At 51.7% G+C, this 16,309-nt stretch overlaps 3 protein-coding genes across 9 annotated transcripts; 2 read left to right on the forward strand and 1 right to left on the reverse strand.

The window, feature by feature from the left end:
• The first annotated feature begins 959 nt into the window (after positions 1-959).
• On the forward strand, positions 960-7,602 carry SLC37A4 (solute carrier family 37 member 4). 5 transcript variants are annotated; one of them, XM_030828817.1, is made up of 10 exons: positions 960-1,017; positions 2,371-2,713; positions 3,523-3,755; positions 4,078-4,321; positions 4,870-5,028; positions 5,277-5,362; positions 5,886-5,999; positions 6,209-6,274; positions 6,631-6,769; positions 6,861-7,602. In XM_030828817.1, exons 2-10 carry the CDS (start codon positions 2,566-2,568, stop codon positions 7,046-7,048), a joined length of 1,377 nt encoding a protein of 458 aa, XP_030684677.1. In that variant the 5' UTR covers positions 960-1,017; positions 2,371-2,565; the 3' UTR covers positions 7,049-7,602. The 5 variants fall into 5 exon arrangements, with proteins under 5 accessions (XP_030684677.1, XP_030684678.1, XP_030684679.1 ...); XM_030828818.1 differs by having other exon boundaries at positions 6,882-7,602; XM_030828819.1 differs by lacking the exon at positions 6,209-6,274.
• Positions 7,603-8,289: 687 nt separating this feature from the next.
• TRAPPC4 (trafficking protein particle complex 4) lies at positions 8,290-13,420 on the reverse strand. Of its 3 annotated transcripts, XM_003253258.4 has the most exons (5): positions 12,945-13,420; positions 12,639-12,813; positions 11,690-11,793; positions 10,054-10,180; positions 8,290-8,642 (listed from the first exon to the last, which is right to left on the reverse strand). In XM_003253258.4, exons 1-5 carry the CDS (start codon positions 13,117-13,119, stop codon positions 8,564-8,566), a joined length of 660 nt encoding a protein of 219 aa, XP_003253306.1. In that variant the 5' UTR covers positions 13,120-13,420; the 3' UTR covers positions 8,290-8,563. The 3 variants fall into 3 exon arrangements, with proteins under 3 accessions (XP_003253306.1, XP_030684683.1, XP_030684684.1); XM_030828823.1 differs by lacking the exons at positions 11,690-11,793; positions 12,639-12,813 and having other exon boundaries at positions 12,945-13,239; XM_030828824.1 differs by lacking the exons at positions 11,690-11,793; positions 12,945-13,420 and having other exon boundaries at positions 12,639-12,774.
• RPS25 (ribosomal protein S25) lies at positions 13,241-16,186 on the forward strand. Its single transcript, XM_030828825.1, has 5 exons — positions 13,241-13,626; positions 13,855-13,950; positions 14,349-14,532; positions 15,957-16,055; positions 16,140-16,186. The coding sequence occupies exons 1-4, from the start codon at positions 13,624-13,626 to the stop codon at positions 16,049-16,051; spliced, it is 378 nt and encodes a 125-aa protein (XP_030684685.1). The 5' UTR covers positions 13,241-13,623; the 3' UTR covers positions 16,052-16,055; positions 16,140-16,186.
• Positions 16,187-16,309: the final 123 nt, after the last annotated feature.

The raw sequence follows: 16,309 nt of genomic DNA on the forward strand, positions 1-16,309 counted from the left end.
GGCTCACGCTTGTAATCCCAGCACTTTGGGAGGCCGAGGCGGGCGGATCACGAGGTCAGGAGATCGAGACCACGGTGAAACCCCGTCTCTACCAAAAATACAAAAAAAAATTAGCCGGGCGTGGTGGCGGGCGCCTGTAGTCCCAGCTACTCGGAGAAGCTGAGGCAGGAGAATGGCGTGAACCCGGGAGGTGGAGCTTGCAGTGAGCCGAGATCGCGCCACTGCACTCCAGCCTGGGTGACAGAGGAAGACTCCGTCTCAAAAAAAGAATGCTGTGGGTCTGGGACTAGAATTTGATATTTACCCCGGGCCCCGTCTCTGTCCCCAACAATCTAACCACAAGTTAAAATTCCAAATTGTGGGCTGGGCGCGGTGGCTCACGTCTGTAATCCCACCACTTTGGGAGGCCGAGGCGGGCGGATCACGAGGTCAGGAGATCGAGACCATCCTGGCAAACACGGTGAAACCCCATCTCTACTAAAAATACAAAAAATTATCCGGGCGCGGTGGTGGGCGCCTGTAGTCCCAGCGACTCGGGAGGCTGAGGCAGGAGAATGGTGTGAACCCGGGAGGCGGAGCTTGCAGTGAGCCGAGATCGCACCACTGCACTCCAGCCTGGGCGACAGAGCGAGACTGTCTCAAAAAAAAAGAAAAAAGAAAATACTGTGTTCTCTTACAACACCTTTCCCAAACTGTGAGCAACTTGGGAACGATGATTATAACCTTAGTGTTCGGTGTGTTTTGTAGAGGAGGGCACTCACTAAAAACTGGTTTGTTGAATGCAACCACTTAAGAATTGGACATGCCGTGCCCAGCCCCTAAGGGGCGCTATGCTCGTTTGTCCAAGGAGCAGCGTGACCAATGGGAGGGAGTAAGTCGACGTCCCCGGCATGTGGGGCGGAGAACTCCACTGGCTGGCAAACGAATCAGCAGGCGAAGACCACGCCCCCGCCCGCCGCGCATGCGCAGCCTTCGCTGGCCCCGCCCCGTCCTATTCGGGCTCCCGCCTCTGTTCAGGTAGGGGGCGGTATGCTGGGGAGGGGCGTCACCTGAGGGCGGGGCTCTCAGGTCTTGGGGATCCATTGTTGGTGAACCCCAACTTCCGATACGACCTGGAGCTGTTCCTGCAGTTCCGGAGACAATTCATGGGTCTTGGGGCCACCGAGGCGCTGTCCCTGACCACCAGAACAAGACCCCTTTCTATCGCGCCAGTCTTGTGGTCTCCGCACCTCTCCAGCTCCTGCACCCCCGGCCCCCGTGGTTCTCAGCCGCACAGTCGCGTGTCCTGGGTAGCGTGAGGACCCATGGGGCTGGGCAGGTGCCACGAGCCCGCCGCCTCTTCTCCCCTGCCCGTCGCCTCTCCTCCTCCCCCGCCCGCCGCCTGGCCCTCCCCCGCCCGCCGCCTGGCCCTCCCCCGCCCGCCGCCTGGCCCTCCCCCGTCCGCCGCCTGGCCCTCCCCTACCAGGCCGAGCCTCTGGGTGCCAGAAGCGCGGGGCCTCCGGGAGAATACGTGCAGTCTCCCGCTCCGCGTGCGCCTACGCCTTCTGCTCCAGTTGCTTTCCCAATTGAGCGGAAAAGCCGGGGCATGTTGCCGGGGCCCTGGGTGGGACGGTTGTGCACTGCAGCCCGAAGCCCGCCGGGGCACCTTCCCGCCCACGAGCTGCCCAGTCCCTCTGCTTGCGGCCCCTGCCAACGTCCCACAGGTTGGAAACCAGACCCTGCAGCCCCCAGCTAGCCCGAAGGAAGCCCAGGCTGACGTCGCAGGGTAATGGGGACCCAGAGGTAGCTCTGTGGGGCCCCATCAGGACCTCAGCCCTTAGCGGGGCTTTTTGTGTGACACCTTGGGACCTGAACTGGGGAGGTCCCCCTTACATAGAATTACAAGGGGCAACTGTAGGAAACAATTACATCTATTATGTGCTAAGGATTGAGAGTTCCACGGATTGAGGCCCTCTCTAGAAGGCTTAGAAGTGGGGTAGCCGGGGTATGTGTCTGACTTTGTGTTTTGGTGGGGTGGTGGTGAGTGGGTGTAGAAAATAATAGTGCCAAGTGCAGTGCCTGTCAACTAGTAAGTTAATAAACCTTCTGTGAATGAATGAGAAGGTTCTGTGACTGAGGGAGCAGGGCTAGAGAGGGCATCTCTGCTCATCCCACCCCTGCCTCCCCTGGGCTCATGCAGACAAAAGTAATTAGGTTGAACCTTTAATCAAAGCTGGTTTCACAGGCAAGCAGACATGATAGAGGAGGTAAAGGCAGAAATCCTGGGGACACAGGGTGCTGGCCTGGCTCACAGGCATGCCTCCTTCTGGGACCTCCTCCACCCCCTACAGTTTGGTGCTCAGTAATCTCTTGTTTTCTTGTCTCCCTCAGGACACTGGGTCCCCTAGGAGCCTCCCCAGGCTTAATGATTGTCCAGAAGGCGGCTATAAAGGGAACCTGGGAAGCTGGGTGGAGGAGGGAGCAGAAAAAACCCAACTCAGCAAATCTGGGAACTGTGAGAGCGGCAAGCAGGAGCTGTGGTCAGAGGCTGTGCGTCTTGGCCGGTAGGGCCTGCTCTTTTCTACCATGGCAGCCCAGGGCTATGGCTATTATCGCACTGTGATCTTCTCAGCCATGTTTGTGGGCTACAGCCTGTATTACTTCAATCGCAAGACCTTCTCCTTTGTCATGCCATCATTGGTGGAAGAGATCCCTTTGGACAAGGATGATTTGGGTGAGCCCTGAAACAGCAGGGTGGTGGACCTGGGGACACAGAACCAGCAGGACACACTGGGTGTTTGTGTACGGGCATGTCGTGTGGGTGTAGTGTCTGCACAGTAGAGGCCAGGGGCCAGTCTGCATATGCCAGATGAAGAAGCTCTGAGATCCACGGACGTGGGTGCATGCGGGGCTAAGGAGGGCTGCTTATTTGATGTGTGTGTGCATGCCCCTGGAGGCACTGTTTATCCCGAGAGTGTTTGAGGGGCTTCTGAGCATGGTTTTCACACCTGTGTGGGTGCTTGTGGAAGCTTCAGGGTGAGTGCTGTCTACTGACACTGTGAGCACTGGGAACTAAAAAGTTGGCACAATGACTTCATGTGGCCTGGCATGCTACCCTTCAGGAGGGACAGGGTCCCTGACTCCAATCCTGAGCCCTTCGCCCCATGTTGGGTAGTGGAGCAACAGAACTGCTAGAGGCCTGGGACTGGCATCCAGGGTGAGGTGGGAAATCCCATATGCAAATCCCAGGGAGGGGGAACTGCCATATCCTGCTCCCTTTTTGTTCCCTGACAACCGTAGCTGAGAATCATGGGTCAGTCTGGGGCTAGTGCTGATGGTGAGGCAGGAGAAGTGGCCAAAGTAGTAGGGCCCCATGAGTGTCAGATTGCAGCGCAGGCTCTTCCTGTTCCTCTGGGAAGTAACCTGTCTCACCCCACTGGGCACCCCTACACACCTGACCCCATGCCTTCTTCCATTGCTCCTGTGTTTCTCCCCTGGTCCCTGACCCCTAAGTGTAATGTTCCCTGCTCCCCTCCCCTGCAGGGCTCATCACCAGCAGCCAGTCGGCAGCTTATGCTATCAGCAAGTTTGTCAGTGGGGTGCTGTCTGACCAGATGAGTGCTCGCTGGCTCTTCTCTTCTGGGCTGCTCCTGGTTGGCCTGGTCAACATATTCTTTTCCTGGAGCTCCACAGTACCTGTCTTTGCTGCCCTCTGGTTCCTTAATGGCCTGGCCCAGGGGCTGGGCTGGCCCCCATGTGGGAAGGTCCTGCGGAAGGTGAGTGCTTCCAAAGAGCCTGTTTGGATTGTCATAGAGGATGCCTAAAGAGCATGTGGGAGCTCCCCTTCTTACCCACCACCTCCACACGCAACCCAGAGCAGGTTCCTGAGCAGTTCCTGGCCAGCTCCTATTGCTTGTCAAGATATTTTAGGAGGCTGAGAGTGGTGGGATCAGGTGGCAGAGGAGGAAACTGCCCTGCCAAACAGAAGCGCCCTCTCTCTCTTCCCTGTAATATGAGCTTCTGGGGCTGCCTCACCTGACCCCACCCTCAACATGGGCAGTAGGCTGGACACCAACGTTGTCGCCCTCTGCCCCACAGTGGTTTGAGCCATCTCAGTTTGGCACTTGGTGGGCCATCCTATCAACCAGCATGAACCTGGCTGGAGGGCTGGGTCCTATCCTGGCAACCATCCTCGCCCAGAGCTACAGCTGGCGCAGCACGCTGGCCCTGTCTGGGGCACTGTGTGTGGTTGTCTCCTTCCTCTGTCTCCTGCTCATCCACAATGAACCTGCTGATGTCGGACTCCGCAACCTGGACCCCACGCCCTCTAAGGGCAAGAAGGGTGAGCCCCCACCGACACCGACCCCTGGGGCACTCATTCAGCAGGCAGATTTTTGTTGAAGACTAGGCATTTGCCTGGTCCTGTGCTAGTCAGTGAATGTGGGGGAAGAGGTGATAATGTAGGCTGCATGGGGAGTAAACAAAACTGCATCCCAAGAGGCAGTTAAGTACTGGACAAGTGGCAGAGCCAACAAGTGCTGTGACTCATGTTATTTTCTGGCCCTTCCTCACAACAGCACAGACTTCCCTGTCCTGGATAGATAGAATCATGAGCTTTAGTGGCTTGGTCCTTTTTGGCCCTGTTTGTCTTTCATTCATTGAGCTTGGTCCTTAAGTGGCTTGGTCCTCCCTGGTCCTGTTTCTCTTTCATTCATTGACCTTGCAGCAGAGAGGGGGTGAGGAGAGCAGTGGGGTGAGGGAATACCCTTCACGCTGATCCTGGCTGTGCGGATGGACTCTGCCCCTGTGGCTGGTTAATGAATGTTGGGGGCTCAGATTGGGGAGAGCAGTCAGGGCAGAGCCTGATGCCCAGCCTCTTCCCACCTCCAGGCTCCTTGAAGGAGGAGAGCACCCTACAGGAGCTGCTGCTGTCCCCTTACCTGTGGGTGCTCTCCACTGGTTACCTTGTGGTGTTTGGAGTAAAGACCTGCTGTACTGACTGGGGCCAGTTCTTCCTTATCCAGGAGAAAGGACAGTCAGCTCTTGTAGGTAAGATGAGCATGGGGACAAGGGTGGGCATAAGGAGCAGGAACCAATGCAGGGGATGGAAATTCAGGCCTTGTTTCCACTTATCTTCTTTATTCGTTCCTTGAGGCCGGGCACTACTCAGGCAGCTGTGGCCAGTCACCCATGGGAACCCTGTACCTCTCCAGGTTTAAGCCATTGTGGGACAACCCCAATGTGTAACACCCTCCCACCCTTCCCTTCCCTCTTCCCACCACAACTCCCCACTGCAGGTAGCTCCTACATGAGTGCCCTGGAAGTTGGGGGCCTTGTAGGCAGCATCGCAGCTGGCTACCTGTCAGACCGGGCCATGGCAAAGGTGAGCGGGCAGAAGGGACAGGAAGGAGAAGGGTCCCTTTCAGTCTTTACAACGTGGCTGGGACAGGCACTGGAGAGATGGGAGTCCCAGGGCACAGGCAGGTTGGCATCTGCTGGTTTAGACCGGGTGAAGAGGGAATGATTCCGGGCTGGTCTTAGCTTTCCTAGGGTTGTGGAGGTTAAGGCTCTTGGGGAGAGTTTTAACTGATGTGAAGGACAGCCAGAATATTTCTTAGCTTAGCTGTAGGTTTCTCCAGAGCCCCAGGAAAATGGGCTGGGAACAGACTAGGTGCCCTCCCCAGCACGTGTCCTAGTCCTGCCTGACGGGGGAGGAAGGGATGTTGTGGAGTTTGGCCTCAGAATGTAATGAGCAGGTCCCAGGGCCTCCCAGAGCTGCCCAGGGCCAAGAACTGTGGTGGGATTGCCAAAGACCTGTCAGCAGAGGCCCTGCTGTGTCAGAGTCCAGGGGTGGGGGTTCTCTGCCCTGTTCTGAGGGCGTGACATTGCCAGGACTGTATCCATAGGCGGGACTGTCCAACTACGGGAACCCTCGCCATGGCCTGTTGCTGTTCATGATGGCTGGCATGACAGTGTCCATGTACCTCTTCCGGGTAACAGTGACCAGTGATTCCCCCAAGGTAATTAAGGAAGGCCTGGCTCACGGCAGGGCACAAGGAGAGAAGGCAAGGGCCACTGACTCTGTCTCCCTCTCCTGGCTCCAGCCTGGGCCAATTTTTTCTTCGCCTCTCAGATTCCCTTTTCAGTTCTGATTGGACCGCTCCTCTGTGTCTGGGTTCTCCTCCTCCACTCCGGGCCTGGTTTTCTTTTCTTCCCTGTGCTCCTCTAGGATGTTGCTTTCTGGACTCTGGCTCTTCACCCTCTGGCGGAGCTCACAGGCTTTACAGAGCATGAGGTGCCTTAAAGATATCTCTGGTTTTTCTCCTGGTCTGTCTCACCTTTGTCCTACTCTTCCACCTTACCCCTAGCCAATCCAGTTTGTGTAAATCCTGAGGACAGCCTCTAGCTGAGGGATGACTTCTTTACCTCCTTTCCTTGCCCACCTAGGTCCCTGGGTTTGCTCAATGTGGCATCTACTACTCTAGCTCTGTACTGTCAGTTGTGTTGGGGAGTGGGAGGCAAAGAATCACTTACTGTCCCTTTATGACTACTGTTTGTTCCTGGGGACCAAGCCTTCTTCTTGCTTTGGCAGGGGTGGGTCGGCAGGTCGGCTTTCCGATTCTGAATGCCACTCCACTCTGCCCTTGGCAGCTCTGGATCCTGGTATTGGGAGCTGTATTTGGTTTCTCCTCGTATGGTCCCATTGCCCTGTTTGGAGTCATAGCCAACGAGAGTGCCCCTCCCAACTTGTGTGGCACCTCCCACGCCATTGTGGGACTCATGGCCAATGGTAAGTATTACCTTCTAGAGTCTCTCCCTCACCCCCACCCGTGCTTTGCATATAGACCAGTGAGAAGCTGGAGCTAGCACCACTGGCTTAGGTTCTTCCCCTTCCCCGACAGTGGGCGGCTTTCTGGCCGGGCTGCCCTTCAGCACCATTGCCAAGCACTACAGTTGGAGCACAGCCTTCTGGGTGGCTGAAGTGATTTGTGCAGCCAGCACAGCTGCCTTCTTCCTCCTACGAAACATCCGCACCAAGATGGGCCGAGTGTCCAAGAAGGCTGAGTGAAGAGAGTCCAGGTTCCGGAGCACCATCCCACGGTGGCCTTCCCCCTGCACGCTGTCGGGGGAGAAAAGGAGGGGCCCTGCCTGGCTAGCCCTAAACCTTTCACTTTCCATTTCTGCGCCTTTTCCCTCACTCGGGTGGCGCAGGAAGTTATCAGTGGCTAGTGAGGTCCCAGCTCCCCCATCCTATGCTCTATTTAAAAGATAACCTTTGGCCTTAGACTTCATTAGCTCTTATTTCCTGCCTTCAGACAAGCAGGAAACTTATGCAGTCAGGAAGCCTCCTGTACCCTTCTTCTTTTCCCAGGCCCTGTCCTTCCCCCATCCTACCCCATCCCCACCTAAAGTGAGGCTATCTTTGCAGCTGCAGGGCACTAATGACCCTTGACTTCTGCTGGGCCCTAAGTCCTCTCAGCAGTGGGCGACTGCTGTTGCCAATACCTCAGACTCCAGGGAAAGAGAGGAGGCCATCATTCTCACTGTACCACTAGGCGCAGTTGGATATAGGTGGGAAAAGATGACTTGTTATAGAAGATTAAAACTAGATTTGATACTGAACACCGTCAGTGATTCATTTTTTTCAAAGTGAGAGAGCTTCCTTGGGAAATACTGTCAATACCTGCTCTTTCTACCCCAAAATGGAAAGACTTCATTTCCCTGGAATAGGGAAGCTGAAGTGTAGATGGACTCCTTTAAAGCTCATGCCTCCTCTGCCTTCACCTGAACATTGAATAGTTCAATGATTATTTTAGAGATAAAGCTATTGGGTTGTGGACAGATTAAATAACTTGATGGAGGGAAGAAGTGTAACAGTGGTTTATTAAGTGTGCAGTCAGAAAGCGTAGGTTCAAACCCAGACTGTCAGTAACTAGCTTGGAAACTTTGAGGCAGAAAGTCTGCTAAATCTCTTGTCTGTAACAGAATGTACCCCCTGGAGTTAGGGTGAAGATCAAGTGAGATAAAGCAGGAATGCCTGGCTGTAAGTGCTTGATATATGTTCCATCATAATCATCATCATCATCATAACGGCCACCACCACCGCTGCCACCACCCCAGGACCCCAGGAAATCAGCAGCAATTCTGGGACTAGATCCAATGCTCATGCTTCAAAATCTTATGTTCATTTATTTAATGAACACGTATTTGTTATGTTTTTTACTAGCACATAATCATCTTCCCAGAATTCCCTAACCATTTTTGACTCACTTCCTGTATCTTTCCCCCAAAACCATCGATTAAGACAGATTGCAAACACCAAGATCAAAGGAATATTTATTACAACATTTATGGACCTAGCTCCTCCATAAATAAATATGTACAGAGTTGGAAAGTAAGACCATGGTATATACAGAAGGAAATACATAGTGTTAAGGCTCAGGAATCAGTACAAGTCATCAGGGTCAGCATTCTCCCATTTTCAAGTGCACTAACAAGGCTGCTGGGATTTCCACTGGAGTGTAAACAGCAGTATTCCTGTTGCAGGAACTCTCAGAATTTGGGGGTCCATCACAGGTTCAGCCTATGACCCAGGTCCAAAAGTTCCAGCCTTCTCTGCCACCTCCAGAGCTAGCTTCAGGTTCTGGTCAAAGAGCTCACACCTAAGCCGGGCCCAGGGTGAGGAAAAAAAGTATGAGGAAAAAAAGTATGAGGACTGAGGCTTTCTCCCCACTTAAGCCAGGAGAAACTGCTTGAAGAACAACATGTATCATGGAAGGCCGAGGTGGGTGGATCAGCTGAGGTCAGGACTTCGAGACCAGCCTGGCCAACACGGTGAAACCCTGTCTCTACTAAAAATACAAAAATTAGCCGGGCATGGTGGCAGGCGCCTGTAATCCCAGCTACTCCGGAGGCTGAGACCAAAGAATCGCCTGAACCCGGAAGGCAGAGGTTGCAGTGAGCCGTGATCGCACCATTGCACTCTAGCCTGGGTGGTAAGAGTGAAACTCAGTCTCAAAAAAAAAAAAAAAGCCACAAACAAACAGAAATGACATAAACACCAAGGAAAGTCTGTTTTCTCTAAATAGTCACCCAGGCTGGAATGCAGTGGCACAATCTCAGCTCACCGTAACCTCTGCCTCCCAGGTTGAAGTGATTCTCTTGCCTCAACCTTCTGAGTAGCTGGGATCGCAGGTGCACACGACCACACCTGGCTAATTTTTGTATTTTCAGTATTTTTAGTAGAGATGGGGTTTCACCATGTTGACCAGGCTGGTGTTAAACTCCTGACCTCAAGTGATCCGCCCGCCTCAGCCTCCCAAAGTGCTGGGATTACAGGTGTGAGCCACTGCACCCAGCGACTGTTGTCTTATTTATTTAGAGACATGGTCTTGTTCTGTTGCCCAGGCTGGAATGCAGTGGCACGAGCATGGCTCACTGCTGTCTTGACCTTCCAGGTTTAAGCAATCCTCCCACCTCAGCTTCCTTAATAGCTGGCACTACAGGTGTCTGCCACCACACCAGGCTAATTTTTTTTTTTTTTGTAAAGATGGGGTTCTATGTTGTCCAGGCTGATCTCAAACTCCTGGGCTAGTGATCCTACCCCCTCCGTCTTCCAAAGTGCTGAGATCACACACGAGCCACCAGCCTGTCCTTTTGTCTTACTTAAAAGTAATACTCGGCCAGGCGCAGTGGCTCACGCCTGTAATCCTAGCACTGTGGGAGGCCAAGGCAGGTGGATCACCTGAGGCCGGGAGTTTGAGACCAGCCTGACCAATGTGGTGAAACCTTGTCTTTACTAAAAATATGAAATTAGCCAGGTGTGGTGGCACATGCATGTAATCCCAGCTACTCAGGAGGCTGAGCCAGAAGAATCACTTGAACCCGGGAGGCAGAGGTTACGGCGAGCCAAGATCACACCATTGCACTCCAGCCTGGGCAACAAGAGCGAAACTCCGTCTCAAAAACAAACAAAAAAAGTAATACTCTACTATGCTTCAACTAACTTTGGACAGAGCACACAGGGAGGGGCAAGGAGGCTTTAAACACTATCTGGGAAGTGGGGCCACTTACCTGATGGGCATTTCTAAGGAGTAGAATGGATTCTTGAGGGCAAAGTCTGAGTAAATCTCATAAATCTTTCGGAGAAGAGAATCTATTCCAGCTTGCCTAGGATCTGCTAGAACCACAAACTTGATCCCTGGAGAGAGACCAAGAATGGTTACCAAAGAGTAGACACTGGAGCAAATAGTGTCATCCTGTATTTGTACAGCACTTTCAATTTTGCAAAAACACTTTTATAAACCTATTTTAATTTTATTCTTTTTACCACATAATGCAGGAAAGGCAAGACTTTGAATCTACCGATGAGACCAGAGAAGTGAAGTAACTTTATTACATCACCCACCTGATTAAGACCAGGCTTTGAGTTCTAGCTCTGCCACTTACTAACAGTTTTGGAGTCCCTCAGCAGAAACACTGCCAGGCAGGGGACAAACTCAGGCAGTTTTCAATAAATTAAGGGGGTGAAGCAATGACACTCGCAATCCAAAGGTCATATCCATTTGGCTTTCAAATTTCATTTTGGAAGAACACTTAACACCTTCTAAAGTACATGCAACAGGAAATAGCATTAAGGTGAGTTTTATCTGAACACAAGATAACCTGTGCTGAACGTGCTCGGTGGCACGGACAAAATCAGTTTCAGATTAAATATTGGTTTTATATTCACAAAACAAACAGATGTGTCTGTAAAATTGTGCCAGGAAGGCCAGGCGCGGTGGCTCATGCCGGTAATCCCAGCACTTTGGGAGGCAGAGGCAGATGGATCACCTGAGGTCAGGAGTTTGAGACCAGCCTGGCCAACATGGTGAAACCCCATCTCTCCTAAAAAATACAAAAATTAGCTGGGCGTGGTGGCGGACGCCTGTAATCCCAGCTACCCAGGAGGCTGAGGCAGGAGAATTGCTTGAACCGGGGTGGCGGAGGCTGCAGTGAGCCAACATCACGCCACTGCACTCCAGCCTGGGCGACAGAGCAAGACTCCGTCTCAAAACAAGACAAAACAAAAAAAACCCACAAAAAATTAGCTGGGTGTGGTGGTGGGCATCTGTAGTCTCAGCTACTTGGGAGGCTGAGGCAGGAGAATTGCTTGAACCCAGGAGGTGGTGGCTGCAGTGAGCCAAGATCATGCCACTGCACTCCAGCCTGAGTGGCAGAGTGAAACTCCATCTCAAAAAAAAAAAAAAAAGAACTGTGGGCCGGGTGCAGTGGCTCACGCCTGTAATCCCAACACTTTGGGAGGCTGAGGCGGGCAATCACCTGAGGTCGGGAGTTTGAGACCAGCATGACCAATATGGAGAAACACCGTCTCTACTAAAAACAGAAAAATTAGCCGGGTGTGGTGACACATGCCTGTAATCCCAGCTATTTGGGAGCCTGAGGCAGGAGAATTGCTTGAACCCAGGAGGCGGATCACGCCACTGCATTCCAGCCTGGGCAACAAGAGTGAAACATCTCAAAAAAAAAAAACAGAATTGTGCCAGGAAAAGCACACCCCCTCTTCTTGCTTACCAAAGGTGTCTTTGGTCAACCCCCTCCTCCCACCTTCTCCACCACACTCCTCTGGCCCACCTGGAGATGCAAACTTGTCAGTGTCTCTTCCCCACCTTCTCCATCACACTCCTCTGGCCTCCGTGGAGATGCATACCTGTCAGTGTCTGGTAGCAGTGCAGTTTGAATGTGTCTGTCTCCAGCATCTCAATGCCTGAGCTTCCCTGTTCAGGAGACAGCTGGGAGCCGATGGCAAAGAGCCTATATGCAAAGGAGGCAAAGTTGCTCTAAGGAAGGAGTGCTTCTCAGACTTCCACTGAAGTGTCCCTATTTGCTGAGGAGTTCACATTACGGCCTGGGACAGTCAGGAGAAGTAGTGTGAACTGTCTGGCAGTAGTGTCAAAATTTCTAAGTTTATTTGAATTCTGTGAATATTTTACATTCATACTTTGTTACAAGACATTTTACATCTAAAACTTTGGGTAAAATGAATACTCTAGGAATATGTGCCACGCTTGCTAAGCTTGTGTTTAAGCAAAGGCCGGCACATCTGATACCACAATTGAGAGCAGAAAAAGATTTTTTAAGATCATTTAGTTAAACTGGCTTTCTTTAAATATGAAGAAACTAAGGCTCAGAGAAGAGAAGTTGACTTTAAGTAAGATGACACCTCGGCTGGGCGCGGTGGCTCACTCCTGTAATCCCAGCACTTTGGGAAGCCGAGGCAGGTGGATCACCTGAGGTCAGGAGTTTGAGACCAGCCTGGCCAACATGGCAAAACCCCTCTCTACTAAAAATACAAAAATTAGCTGGTCGTGGTGGCACGCGCCTGTAATCCCAGCTACTCGGGAGGCTGAGGCAGGAGAATCGCTTGAACCTGGGAGGCAGAGGCTGCAGTGAGCCGAGAACGAGCCACTGCATTCCAGCCTGGGTAACAACAGCGAGACTCCGCGGCTCCTCTCCACCCAGCAAAAAAAGATGACACCACTGCCATTATTACCTAAAATCTAAATCTGGATCGGTTGCGTTTTTCATACACCAGAACGACGATTTAAGAAAAGGTAGGCAAATTACAAGCGCTGCCGTTCAGGAGACGGGGGACTTACGAGTGGAACATGGAGGCCAGCATGAGCTTCTCATTAGAAGTGAGGCGGGGCCGGCCAAATCGAATGGACACCGGGTAATTAGCAGGGTTACCCAGATACTCCAGCACCTCTTTCCCGTCAGCCGTGTACCTGCCATTCACGTCCATGCCATTGATGGCCAGCACTGCATGACCCACTGCAGAGGTGAAGCTAACGGTCAGCGAGGCTGCAGCCCCGGGATTCTGCCGAGGGGACAAGGGACCCGACACCACCCCTTTTCCCCCAACCCCGCACCTACAACCAGCCCACTTCCACAGCCTAGCCCACCTCGAATGCCGTCCCGCTGGCCGAAAGCAACCAACACACGCTCATCGTGTAGCTTGAGCAGCAGATCCAGCGGGTAACTGAAAGTTTTCTCAGCCTCAGCCCGTGGCGCGTAGCTGTCCAACTGGTAAATCAAGCCGCCAGCTTTGTTCACCACATACACACTAAAGATCGCCATCGCTGCCGCTGCCGCTGGAGCACGAAAACTGGTATTCGGCCTCTACCCGACGGCCCCACCCCGGAACCGCATCACAGCACTTGCCCCCGGCCCCACCCCAGCCTCCTCCTCCTGGGCCCTGCGTGTAGCCACCTGCGGCACCTGCGCACTGGGAGCGACACGCTCGGGCATAAGTAGTGCGGGAAAGTTAGTTGCCGAGACGTGGTGGATTGCTTTTCATTTATTAGTGCAGGAAAACAGTGCTATAGTACTGCGTCACAACTAGCGCAGCCTCCGGCAGTATTTAGGCGGTGCGGCTTGGGAATTGGAATCCACTTCGTGTCTTCCGCTTCAGGCTAGAGGGCGAGCGCTTCGCCGTGGGACTTCCTCCGCCTGGCTCCGCCTCTTGCCCCGGAAGTACTCACCGCGGACGGTGGTTTCTGGGCCTGTTTCTGAGCAGCGCTTCCTTTTTGTCCGACATCTTGGCGAGGCTGTGGTGTCTGCTGCTACTCTCTGAGCTTCGCAATGGTAAGCTTCAGGGGTATGAAGTCGCCGGGGTTCTTGGGTTTGAGGACTCAGTGAAGAGAGCCTTCGACGGGAGCGCTCCTTGGCCTGCCGGCCTCGGTTGCAGGGCGGGCGCGGTTATTGCTTCGCCCATGTGCTCTGGTGGTGGAGTTTGCGGGGGCTGGGGGCGACGTATTAGGGGACTTTGGCGCTATTTGAGGACCTGGTTGCATTCCCGCTGCCCTCCTACAGCCGCCCAAGGACGATAAGAAGAAGAAGGACGCTGGAAAGTCGGCCAAGAAAGACAAAGACCCAGTGAACAAATCCGGGGGCAAGGCCAAAAAAAAGGTAGAAATAAGACCCGTCTGAGAGAGACTAGGGGTAATCCTCTCGTAGCCGTCTACTAATAGGTAACTTGTATAGTAAGTGGTTTTTCAGGTGTAGATTTCTAGAGTCAAAATGTGAGAGTTTATCTTTCCGTCACCACTCGTTCTTTTTCCCATTAGGATCATGAAAATGAATCCATTGTGCAAAGTGCTCCTGTGCCTGCCGTGTTATTTTTAACTGATCTAGTGGGGCTCGGTCCCTGTTCTGAAGCCCAAAAACGTGTCGGTTTTTTTTTTTTAGTAATGTGTAATTTATTTTTGATAACGGTGGAACAGATTTCTCTGACGCAGATTAGTCGAGAGGGAAAGGGTGCTTCTGCCAGAAATACTAACTTGTTTCTGTTTTGTTTTGGTGAGCAGAAGTGGTCGAAAGGCAAAGTTCGGGACAAGCTCAATAACTTAGTCTTGTTTGACAAAGCTACCTATGACAAACTCTGTAAGGAAGTTCCCAACTATAAACTTATAACCCCAGCTGTGGTCTCTGAGAGACTGAAGATTCGAGGCTCCCTGGCCAGGGCAGCCCTTCAGGAGCTCCTTAGTAAAGGTGAGGGGTGTATCCTACATGTGTGCTTTTGTAGGTTAAATTGTCTTGACCATGTTAACCATCTTCAGTGGTTTTGCTGGAAAAGCAGAATTAAAAAAAAAAAAAAAGGCATGGCTTGACCATTGGCTGTTAGTAATGTAATTCTGACGTCTTACGCCTGAGATGAATTCTCAGGGTTCTTAGCCACTTTTGTGCCGTGGACTCTGTGGCAGTTTAGTGAAGCCCAAGGATCTTTTATGTTTGAAGTAAATGGATGCATAGAATTACAGGGACAACAATTTTTGAAATAATTTGATTACTATTTTGAAACAACTTTGAAAATGTTTAAAATCTTTATGGTATTTTGTTGATGTATTAAATTTTAAAACCAGAAATTTAGTACAGTCTACTCAGTAGTATGGTCTGATTACTGTAATTCCACAATAATAAGGCTCAGCTAACTATAGTGACTGAACGTCTGTAATTCTAGCACTTTGGGAGGCCGAGGCGGGTGAATCACCGGAGGTCAGGAGTTAAAGACCAGCCTGGCCAATATGGTGAAAACCTGTCTCTACTGAAAGTTAGCTGGACGTGGAGTAGCCTGTAATCCCAGTTACTCAGGATGCTGAGGCATGAGGATCGCTTGAACCCAGGAGATGGAGATGGCAGTGAGCCGAGATGACACCACTGCACTCCAGCCTTAGTGACAGAGCAAGAGACTGTCTCAAAAAAGGGGGTGGTGGTGGAAGATAATGGGCCCCTAATTTAAAGGAAAAGTAAGGATAGATGATCTTTAAAAACTGTAGGATTCTCTAGCTGTTACCAAACGTCAGATTAAGCAATTCTGGAGCCAGGTGCAGTGGTACCCTTGTATTTCTAGCTACTTGGGAGGCCAAAGCAGGAGGATCATTTGAGCCAAGGAGTTTTGAGACCATTTTGGGCACCTTTGAGAGAACCCTGTCTCTTTTTGTTTTCCTTTTGTTTAAATAGAGATGCGGTTTTGCCATGTTGCCCAGGCTGGTCTCCTGGGCTCAAGAGATCCCCCTGTCCAAAGTGCTGGGATTACAGGCATGAGCCACTGCACCCGGCCAAAACAAACCTTACTAGAGTCTCTGTCGCCCAGGCTGGAGTGCAGAGGGGCAATCTTGGCTCACTGCAACCACCAATTCCTGGGTTCAGGTGGTCCTCACATCTCAGCCTCCCAAGTAGCTGGGATTACAAGCACGTGCCACCATGCCCAGCTAATTTTTGTATTTTTGGTAGAGATGGGGTTTCACCATGTTGGCCAGGCTGGTATGCAACTCCTTGCCTCAAGCGATCTGCCCGCCTCCACCTACCCAAAGCAGTGGGATTACAAGCATGAGCCACTGCACCCAGCCAAAAACCTTACTAGTTTCTATTGTAGCATCTATTAAGCATCTCATCATACTATCCTCTTTCCCTAGGACTTATCAAACTGGTTTCAAAGCACAGAGCTCAAGTAATTTACACCAGAAATACCAAGGGTGGAGATGCTCCAGCTGCTGGTGAAGATGCATGAATAGGTGAGTAGGAATGTGTGGGCTCATACGGTGTAGGAGGTAGATACAAAGCTTTATGGTTCTGATTCTTTTAATTTTTTTTTACAGGTCCAACCAACTGTACATTTGGAAAAATAAAACTTTATTAAATCAAATGAATGAATATGTCTGTTTCCTTTTTTTTAAATTTAATTTAATTTTATTTTTTTGAGACGGAGTCTTGCTCTGTCGCCCAGGCTGGAGTGCAGTGGCGCGATCTCGGCTCACTGCAAAGCTCC

Source organism: Nomascus leucogenys, chromosome 15, assembly GCF_006542625.1.
Source record: "Nomascus leucogenys isolate Asia chromosome 15, Asia_NLE_v1, whole genome shotgun sequence".
NCBI lineage: Eukaryota > Metazoa > Chordata > Mammalia > Primates > Hylobatidae > Nomascus > Nomascus leucogenys.